Raw genomic sequence first — 11,561 nt, 5'->3', positions numbered from 1 at the left:
GTGCTGCCATGTTTATCATGGTTCAGCTGTGGACTCTGCAGCTTTTGCTGTTCTCACAGCTTCTTCCTTTCCTGCCTTATACTATAATAATAAGACATGTTTGTCAGACCTGTTTTGGGTCCTGGGTTCACCAGTTAAATATGTGAACACTGAGAAATCAGCTTACAGAGCATGAGCATGAACCCTATTTGATTAACAATTTTTTTTAAAGAATTGAGAATGTTTCTTACAAGACCTTAATTTACCTTTGGTTTTAACGAGCCTCCTATTAGTTACAGGTCCCACTCCTTGAAGAAAGAATACAATTAAAAAGTTACATTTATTTAATTAATTAATTTAAAATACTTTTGAATCATTACAGGTTAATATTTTCCAAAAGTAATATTTTTCCAAATTACTTAATTTCAGCTGCTGGTGTTGTCCACTGTACCTGGCAATTTTGTAACATTGCACACATTCCTGCACTTTTTTTGTACTGTCACTGAAATAATTCACCCACATTTTAAGAGTTATATAAATATATTAAATAGCAAATTCCCATTTACTTTTTTCCAGACAATTTTAACACAAATTTATTAAGTAAACCTTATATAATCCATATCCATTTGTACAAATACACATATTTATCTAAATTACAAAATCATCAGGTCTACGATTTTCGTAATAATAAAATATACTTACTCAAATATAATACTACTAGCGTAATTATTTCAAATACACACATTTTATTGTTTGAATAGCATAAAGGTAACACATTTCAAACAAATAAACTTACACTTAGAAGTATTTTTTTAATCAAGTATGCTTTATTAATTTTAAATACATAAACCTGACATTTATGTATTTTAATTAAATGATTGAATTCATGAATATGGATCATCTAAGGTTTATTTAATAGGTTTGTTATAAATAAAAAAAAGTAAATGGAAATTTGCAATGAAATAAAATTACATAATTCTAAAAATTTGGGTGAAATATGTGTGGATGGCTGTTTCTCTAAGTGAATATTTGCAAAGCTCTGCTCTCGCCCAATACAGAAAGGTACAGACTACACATTTGGCAGTAGATTAATGTTTCGTTTTTCAGCAGATCCATCCACATTAAATAAAGTATCAATAGGAGGTTTAATGACCAAGGTATTAATATGTGAATGGCCAAGTCAGTAGCCTACTTAGAAAGGTATGAATGCAATTATGTAAGTTCCTGTTCTTGGATTCGATAACTGAAAACATTTAAGCTTTAACACACATTTTAATTTAGTTGCTAAAACTTTCCACAGATCCTCCTTCAACCTGACGTGAAATAATTCACCATAGAGTATTTTGCCTTTTTAATTAAAAAAACTTGCTAAGAGTTAAGTGAGAATTAAAGGTTAACTTAAGAGCATTACGCAATTTTCACCATCATCATTACCTGAGAGACATTTACAGGCACGTGCTTAAAAATTTAAGTTTTTTTTTCCTATTACATCGTTAAACATCCAAAGGAAAAGAGAGCCGCCGTCTGAGGCAAAAAGGTGGAAAGTGAGATGCTCACAGTCGTAGCCAGAGGGCGGTGGCATGTCTCTCTCTCTGCGTAAACGGAGACTGTGGCTGAATGGAGAGAGCGCACGGAGAGGAGAGGAGAGGAGAGGAGAGAAAACAGCAGCGCGGCTGACACAACAGACCAGTAATTTCTTCCACCTCACTTTCAACCGGCTGCAGCTTTACTCACAGACCCTGGAACTATATCAGCTTTACATCCACACCTGGCTTCGGACTTCATCAGTAGATCTTGTGCTGGAGAAGCGGAGGGGGATCCTTATTTCCCCTCACCACCTCCACATTGGACGGAGGAGTTGTGTGTGTTTGTGCGCGATCCGCCGTGTCTCCTCTGTAATGGACAAAAGTGGACCGAGGAGAGAAGTACTACGGAGGGGTTCGAGTCTGCTGAGAATGTTCGCCACGCCGGGGATCCTAGTTCTCTTGGTGCTTACACGCGCAGGAGTCGCTCAGGGTAAGGCATCAAGAGCGTCTTTTATAACTGCACCTTCCCACGTTAAAAAAAGGCACCAACATTCATCTGCGTTTTAACTGTGGCAGAAGTAGCTTGACGCATCTGATAGTTGTGTTTATCTGAGTTGATGCCGATGTGTCCGTCAGCATCGAGGCTAGAGGCGAATTGGAGTTGGAGCGTCTTACCCTCTGTGTTAGAATGATTCATTTGAACCTACTTTTTGCGACAGATATCGGAAAAATGTGAAGAATTCTGATAAATATTTCTGAGTGATCGTTTTTGCGCTTGGTAACTGTTCTAATAAATAGTAATAAACAGACTAATACACTTGCAACTTAGGCAGAAACTCTGAAAGACAGCGTTAGGGTTTCACGCTCAGGCCACTGATGTAATTTAGGAGCACTTTGCAAAAATAAAAAAAATGCAATGCTTCAGTGCCCCGTTTTGGAAACTGATCCAGAGTGGGCTTTAAGCTGGAGGACACCCGTCAAAAAGCTTCTAGGCAATTAAAGATCTCACACTCTGCTGGACAGCTCTCTGCTGAGAGATCAACCGTAAATGCTATAAGATCAGAGCAGTTTACCGTACTTACATGCTTACATTTGATTATATCCTCCAAAATAGCTCTTGTATATGTTAGGATTGGTAAATGATGAGTCCACCTGATACACCCCCAAGTGTACCAGGGGATAAACGGGATATTGAGGTGAAACTTCATCCAATACGGCTGTTAATTGGTAAATAGACTTTCTTCTATTTAGTTATTTCATTTTTATCTGCAGGAAGTGGGAAATTGTATTTTTTACTTAGCTAAATACTACTTTAAACAAACTGCCTTATTAATCTCATTTGTCTTGTCAAATGCTGGCCTTTGCCTTCACTGATCTAATGTCCTGCTCTAGTATGACTATAATATTCCACTTGAAAAGCTGTTAACAGAAAAGCACACAGTAATTTACCCTGTCCGCTACAGGATGCAGTCCATAAATTGGTATTGACATTACAAATTGGCCGAGGGCTTTTGTGCTGCATTTGGGAAGTAATTGGACATGATGTTGTCGCTACCTTTCTCTTGTTGCCCGAGGGAGCAACATTACAGCAACTAACTCCAGTATTCATTAGAGTAATTCTTCAATGGTTTGCAGTCAAATCAATAGGTTGCAAATAAGGGACACAATTTGAGCAGGTGGGAGGGATAGCATCCCTACAACATTGTGCAGTTTAAATTGACATCTTTTCAAGGAAGCGGATAAGTTGGAATAAAAGCTGTGCTTTGATGCATTCCTCTTTTAGCTCCAGGTTTTATTCTTTTGTCTCCCCACTATGTGTCTACCTTGCCAGTTATGTTTGTGTGTCTGTTCCAAGCAACTCACAAAGTGTCTCTGAAGCTGTTTCTTTTTGAGCACTAGTTAGTTTTTCTACTCACAAACAACCTAACTGTTGGGAGGGGGTTGTTTTCTATAGATTACTCTTTTTTTCTTGACGCATTGTTGCAAAACTACTCACAGGTTTAGAATACAAATGTTGCAAATACAAATATTTATTTTCATCCTATATCACTGAGTACCTTATGCCTCTCAATCTTAATCATCTTTACAGCTGAAACTTTTCCAGAATTTGCACTTGAATATCGATTTGCACTGCCGACTGTTTATATTTGCACTGCCGACTGTTTATTCACAGTACCAATTGTTTACATATACATTTGCAATAACCTACTTTAACTGTAATATGCAATTACCTTTACTCACCTTTACTTTTATTTATTTGTTTTATAGTAAAATCCATCTGTATATATGCTATTGTACATAACAGTAAAAACACTTTTTATAGTAATATCCACCTGTATATTATATTAGGTACATATCCAGCTGTAAATTTAGTTCATAACACTAGTTATCTATATATTATATTGATCTATTAGTAAGATTCTGTTTATAATGGTATTCATCTCTATACTTATTCAGTAGAAACCCATGTCCTGTATTTATGGAACCATTATTTATCCTGCTCTTGCTCCTATTGCACTTCTGGTTAGACCTAAACTGCATTGCGTTGCCTTGTTCCTGTACCTGTGTAATGACAATAATCTTATGGTTAGGATGATGGTGTTTGTAAAAATTACTCTGGCAATGGTGTCGATTAAAATCCAGTGATAAAGCAGGCGACCTTCAGTTAGTATTCCTTTTTTTTTTTTGTTTCAAATACGTAAGGTTTATTAAGAGCATTAATGTACAAACAGTACTCGATTTGAGGGGGGATGAGGGGGGGTGGCATCCCCCTTGTTAAAAAAATCTTAAAAATCATTCCCCTTCTTGAATGACCATCCCCCCATACAATCTTAAGTGAATGATATTTTCCTTGCAACATTTGGCGGGCTGAGGACTTACAAGTAGCCTGAGTAAAATAAATAAAATCAAAGAAGTGTCCTACCATGACTATGAAGCTGATCACTGTGGCAAATTTGTCCTCTGCATTTGTCTCTAACTATGTGGGAGCAGTGATAGCCATGCCAGTCCTGGGACTGACAGCAGTTCTACTGGAAGGTAGAACTGAACAGCGTACCTGACAAGTAACAACAATACAATGCATATTGCTTTAGGTTAATAGACTATATTAATTAGGCTATGTATGCTTTTTTTTACAGCTAGATTAGTGTGTACAAATACTTTAAGTTCAGTTTCATCTAATACCATCATTTCATTTTATGTCTTAATGAATGTAATGATTTTATTGCACTGTAGACATATTCCTGATTCATGCTCTCCTTTAAACACACAAGGGAAGGAGGAGTGCTAGTTTAGATCCATTCAGGGCAGCTTCAGTGCATGTAACTACTTTCTGACCAAGCCCGTCCCACAAGTCGTTGAGCTATTATAAAGCCATTAGCTGAGCGCATTTGTATTTGATCGAGGGTGAATGGGTGTAACTGTACTTAACAATTATACAAGTCATTCTTGTATATCATTATGGGAAAAATGCAGCGTAGACATATTCCATGATTAATTTCATATGTGGTAATTTGGAAAACCCTTTGGTGTACTGTGGTATTGCACATCCAATTATATTTCAAACTGTGATGTGATTTGTTGTGTTTCTTTTTTGTTTAAATTTCCTAGAAATAATTTCCTAAATGAACATCTATTTTCAGATGTAAAAGACAATCAATATAACTACTTCCACTTTTTTTTTTTTACACCTTATCTCTATTTTACTAAGCAGTTTGGTTTTTCACTCATAATGAAAAATAATATGCTCAGTGGCTGCTTGATGCACTACTGAGATGAAGTTTGCAGTCTCTGAGTATATAGCAATTGTATGCCTTTAAAAGAAGAAGTATAGCTTTATTGTTATTTTACATTTAGTCATATTTTAAGGATTAAATTGAGTTTCTTTAGACAACATCTTTTTTGTGAGGGGGATATTCGTAAGATATATTTAACATATATTGCTTAATTGCTTTATTAGTGTCTGCTAATATTAGTGAAAACAAATGCACAATAGTTACTAGACTATTGTAATTTTTACTACTACTTTTGTAGATATTTTTTTTCTGGCTAGATTTTTTTTCCATCAAATTACTAAAAAGATTTGTAATATCAGTCTTACTTGGATCCATGGTACAGTATTCCCAAAAACCTTTTAAATAGGCTTGTTTCCTCAGATTCAAATAGAAAATACTGTAGCCGCTGTCAGGCGGCAGTACCCTTAAGATTTATGGAAACAAAATTGTCAAGACGATTAACATGAATATCACCAGAGAGGTGGGTGGTAAGATCGTACCAAAACAATTTGGTTCCTATTTTTTTCCCAGTGTTTATGTTTTCTGTTGGAAATTAATGAAGAAAATGAGTTGGGGGGAAAAAATGGGAAAGACAGAGAAAAATGTTACATTATTTCTTCACTAGTTGTTTGGTTTATTTAGAAAACACATTAGAAAGAGAGTCTAGCTGCAGACCTGCAATGTCAGGACGCTTCGTTGCAGACACGCACTTTGAGGTGCCCTGGCTGTCAGAACTGGAAGTTTACTTAAGAATTTCAAAGTAAAAGCGTAATAAAATAAAAGCTAGTGAACTGGCAATATTTTACAGTTCTGTGTTTATTTCCTGGTGCTTCACAATAGAAATATTTTTGTCTATTCATGTGTTTAATGATTTATATTTAATATCTCTCAAGTTCAACTGGATAAGGTTAAAAAAGGCAAGAAAATATTAAATAAATAAATATTCTTTTATAACGGCATCTCTAAGAGTTTTTTTTTTTTTAACACTGTTTGTACTATATTCTTACCTTTGCTGTTGGACCACAGATTTTCCGATGGAGGGTGTGTGATTTCAAATTAACTTAGCTTTGTGAACTCACAGTGGTTTACCTAATACCTAGTTATATGGCCAAAATAGTCAATAACTTCTTTTTCTTTTGTTTCCCATGACATCGAAGAAAACAGACAGGAAAAAAAAACATTCAATTGTCTATTTTATTTTATTGGAAATGTTTCTACTGTCGAAACAGCAGATTCCACTGCATGAATTGCAGTGTTTAACTTTTGTCTAAGTTACAGCAGGAGTCACATTGAAACATACGTCTGTAAGAGACAGATAATGTTGTAATAAGGTAAAGAAAATCAACCCCAAAACTGTGATGAAACACAGTGTTCTTGGTCTTTAAATGGGGAAAAGGCACATTTAAGTGAACACTTACCTCAAGCACTCACCTCGAAAAAGAATTATTCTAATAAAATCTGGCAGCACATATGTGCTATGTGCTATTCGTAAAGGCTTAGACTACAATGATACTTTCCAATCACTGGAAATTTTTAGATTGATATTTGCAATTTTTATTCAGTTTAATTTCCTATTAAGGGTAATTGCCAATTTGAAATGCAGATCCCTAAAATGTATTAATAAGGGGTAGAAACTTCTTTACCTTCTTTTTGGGTCTAGTACTTGCTGATCAGTAAATTACAGATTTCAAAAACACACAAAGCAAGTTTTTCTTGGACTATTGCAGGGATGTGTAAATGTTGTTCATATCCCAAAATTCCTGTTCATCAGTTAAATACATTCATTAATCCAATATTAATATATTTCTTTGACCACAGAGACCTTTTAGTATGTATTTGTACCAATAAACCAGATATTTGAAGAACATGTTGAAGCTTATCGAGTTCTGAACAACAGTGATGATGCAGAGTTGTGCTGACAGTCTTTGAAGTTGGTGTTTGTTTTTGAACTTGGCAGTTTAGAGACTTTCTCAGAGAACTCCTGTGGAGTGTGTACTTATGTGTGCGTTTTAATGTGTACATGTCTATGAACTTGGCACTATCACTGCGTCCCACAGAGCTTGCAGGGTGTTTTTGGCATTGATTTCTATGTATGTGCACACATTCAGCATTTTGATTCTGCCAGGGCTCCCATGCTGTCCCCTATTATGCTTTTATCCTGTCCCATGTTGTAGTTTATCCATGCAGGGTTCAGTGCTTGTAGGAGGGGACAGCTGGAAGTTATTGGAACTAAATAGGACACTATGATTGGCTATACTGCCCCAGCTAGCATAATGCAATTGGTCAAGCAGGTTTTATGTACTAAATTTGATGGCGGTTCTCTATCAGAGGGAGGAAGGTCTGATGGAGTAAGGAAGGTAGAACTCACTGGGTGGCTCAAATGGGCTTTGATCACTCCACTAGGGCTTGACAAGCTTACTGCCTCTAACTCACACAAATACACTCCCCCCATGTCCACACACACACACACACACACACACACACACACACACACACACACACACACACACACACACACACACACACACACACACACACACACACACACACACACACACACACACACACACACACACACACACACACACACACACATCCATCACATCCCACATTATGCACAGCAAGATATTTCTCTTGTAAAACAATGCAACATTTTGTCCAAATTGTCTGTACTGTGTGAGCATGCTTTGTATGTGTGCTGAGTGTGCGTGGAAAGGGTTCACGAGAGTGTGTCAAAGGAAGTCTTTGACTGTGTCTGAAGCTCTTTTTCTGCAGAGGACCCTCCTGTTGTGAGCTAGAGACCAGTGATGGCAGATTTCCCTTGCCTTTCCTGTCCTTTAAAAATATTCTTTTCTTGTTAATTCATCCATGAATTTAATAGATTTGCAAATTATGTGTGTCCAGTGGTGGGACATCTTTTCTACTTGCCATTTCACTTCCACATCTATATTCTTTTCATCCTGTCATTCTTTGGCTGCTTCAGACATTCATGACCTCTCTTCTCGACTCCTGACCTTACTTATTAATTTGCTGCGATTAATGACAGGTTTTTGGGTTTAGATACACAAGCTGTTCAGAGTGTACCATTAATTTTTGATATTAGTACATGGGTAGCCGAGAGTCAGAACTTGATATTATGTGTTGTGGTATAAAAAGCGTGTTTCTTAAGAAGATAAATACACAGTGTAAAAGGTGTCTTCTCAAAATACTGCATCAACAAACTGGGGCACTCCACTTGCACTTTACCAGATGTCTCATTCTCCTCTGGGGTAACATCAAGGAACAAATATAAGAATGCATCGCTATGTGAGTCTGAGTGCGCTTGTTTTTCTTGAAATGAAAAAAGAAAAACAGCGAGAAAAAGATTCAAATGTCCTGAAAGTGATCCTCATCTTTTGCTGTTGGGCATAATCCCTTCTAGGATTTCATGTAAAGATCTGGAATTATGAATTTTTCATGGCCTGTGTAACTGAAGGCCTCCTTTCATGCTCTCATTTCCAGGCTTTTTGTTGTAGTTTAGCTATGTGCATTTGTGCATGTGGGGTTGTGACAGTGAGGAAATGCCATTTGTTTCCAGTCAATGTCCTACTGTATAGTTCCCACTGGTCCCTTGCGGTCTGGCAGTGAAAGAGATATGAGTCTATTTAAGCATTTCTATCTTAACTGTGAGGGTTCTTTTATAACATGTAAGATATGTTGTTTGATCACAGACTGGTATAGAATGGCTACACGACATTTTATTCAAATTATCACATTATGAAGTACAATATGCCTGGATTAGAAACTGTATCATAGAGAGCAAAAATTTGAACTATGTGAATTTATGTCACAAAATACCAGTCTGCTTTTTTTTTTGCTTAGTATCCATCAGCTCCCTACCCCACACATGTCACTTGAGCCCATTTCTCTGTCTGGCTTGGTTTCTTCATATTCTGGCCTGCTTTATTCTTTCCCATTTGCTTTCTGTAACATTCATTTTGCCTTTTAATATTCAACTCTTTTTTTAAAAGGATTTCCTACCCTTGTTGTTGATTCACACAACCCTGTCTCCTTTCTCTATAGATGTAGATTTATACTGTTTACTTTGAGTGTGTGCAAAACAGTGTTCACATTGTTCTCATATTGTGATTTTGCTTTTTGCACGCATGTGTTTTGTTAATAGAAACTCATCATTCAGCCAGAAGGAGGGAACATGCCTACATAAACACAGGTTAAATGCAGACAGACTGAAATAAAAACGGTCGGAAAGAAGGAGGGTAGACAGGTAGAGAAATTAAGCTGCATCCCATGCCAGCTGCTCTCCATTGAAATCTCACCCTTTACATTTGCTGTGAGTGCTTGCTTTCGCCCACAGTCGGCTACTTAGGGTTTTCATGGTCTATATATTCTTTTTATTTGATCTTGTAAAACCTGCAGTAAAAAGCTTGAGAGTGTTTATTTGCTTCAAAAACAACAGGGAGCAAGCTGCACATTTGGGAGTCTTATGATTATAAAAGGCCCTTTTTTCCTCCATTTGTGAAAATAACAACTTCTGCTGCCACAGTTTAATCCTGTGCCTGCCTCTGACATCTTTTATTTGACTTCAAGCCAAAGATCGCACCTGGTGTGGCTCTGTTTTTTTCTCTCTCTTTAAATTCAATTCAATTCAGTTTATTGATATAGCGCCAATTGACAACACGTCATCTCGAGGGACTTTGCAGTTCCCCAGATCATACAGTCAAATTGATTCAAAGTTTTCTAAGGAAAACCAGTTCATTGCATCAACTCATTGACTCGAAAGCATTCCCTCACACTAAGCATGCTTGTAGTGACAGTGGAGAGGAAAAACTCCCTTTTAACGGGAAGAAACCTCCAGCAGAACCAGGCTCAGTGTGAGCGGCCATCTGCTGAGGCCGACTGGAGTTCAAGGAGAGAGAAGCAGATATACAGAAAGCAACTGTAAAAGTAAATTTGATCAGCAGTATAATATTGATACTTGCACTGCTACAGTAAACCTTCTTAATCACTTCATGAAATAGTATGTTTTTTGTAACTATTATATGTATTAATTATATATATATATATATATATATATATATATATATATATATATATATATATATATATATATATTATAACACTTTGTTGGAACACCAACAAGTCCTACTGGTCAAAAAATTTAATCATTCTCATATATCACAAATAAAATTTGTTGCAACCTTTGTTTTAACCTACAGACTGACACATTTGAGTGTGTGGTTTCATATAAGCCTCACTGCTCCCTTAAAAAGGATGTTCTAAACTAACAGCACAAAGATGGTGGACTTGATACAACTAAGCACAAACATTTTAAACTTGTTCTGTGCAGTTACAACCTTTGGCTCCATCCGGACATTGCCTAAGTTAGTTGAATTGAATATATGCCAACTTTCCATGTATTTTAGGGCAATATCTTTACCAATAGACAGTCGCTCTATGAAGAAACAAAAATAAAACAAAATAATAACCTATAAATTTTGATAGCAGACTGACAGCTTATTGAGCTTTTTGGAAACAGAAGTTGCATTTCATATACAAATGTGTGCAAAACTATGTCGTTTATCTGCTAAATTCGAAAATGCAAATACCGCAATTGCGGTGCTTCGGTTAAGTAAGAAATACTATTAATATTGCTTGTGATATGATTGTGCACAGGATAATGCGAAAATCAACATCGCAGCGGTGGATGGAAACACATGAGATATTTCCAAAATTTTGCCACGCCATCGTTCTCCAATAGCAAAAGGTTCCTTAAAGAAAACTTTTTGTGAAATTAGATAAAGTGAAAATAAAACTTTTTTCCACTTCAGGAGTTCTGGATAGAGCATATTGACAGGCAAAAAGGTTTTTTTTAATCTTCAATTAAAATGTTAATATTTTTAAAGCAATTTTGGTATAATTACTGCTCTAATTGGGTTGCTCTGTCAGCTAAAGGTATATTTTATTGGTCTACACTCCAGTTAACAATTAAATGATTACTAAATTTCTTGACGATTATTTCGATAATCGATTAATGATGACAAATAGTTTCAGCTGTAATCGAAACACATTTTATTTTGCTTTTCAAAACTGCAGTGTTTTCATTTACCTAATTAATTTTAGTAATTACAATTTGCGTAACTTTATGGTGACTGGATGCACGAATAAGGCACACAAAAAAATGTGACAAATGATACAGAGTACAAATTGAATGACAGGCCAGCAAGTTAAACAGCCAAGGTTGAGTCATTGGGATCGGACTTCTTGGCTACATCAAAGCTTTCCA

General features: G+C 36.2%; 1 protein-coding gene across 3 annotated transcripts in view; it reads left to right on the top strand.

Annotated features, from left to right (window-relative positions):
• The first annotated feature begins 1,557 nt into the window (after positions 1–1,557).
• The window catches only part of LOC119797136 (netrin receptor UNC5C-like), a 239,362-nt gene continuing 229,358 nt past the window's right edge, over positions 1,558–11,561 (top strand). For all 3 annotated transcript variants that reach the window (XM_038306101.1, XM_038306092.1, XM_038306108.1), the window contains exon 1: positions 1,558–1,995. In XM_038306101.1, the coding sequence (XP_038162029.1) occupies positions 1,560–1,995 (436 nt within the window). In that variant the 5' untranslated portion in view covers positions 1,558–1,559. The remainder of the gene's footprint in view (positions 1,996–11,561) is intronic.

This window comes from Cyprinodon tularosa, unplaced genomic scaffold (genome assembly GCF_016077235.1).
Source record: "Cyprinodon tularosa strain WSP-4 unplaced genomic scaffold, ASM1607723v1 ctg115, whole genome shotgun sequence".
Taxonomy (NCBI): domain Eukaryota; kingdom Metazoa; phylum Chordata; class Actinopteri; order Cyprinodontiformes; family Cyprinodontidae; genus Cyprinodon; species Cyprinodon tularosa.
The sequence above is the reverse complement of the archived record's forward strand: the minus strand, read 5'-3'. Positions and strand labels throughout refer to the sequence as shown.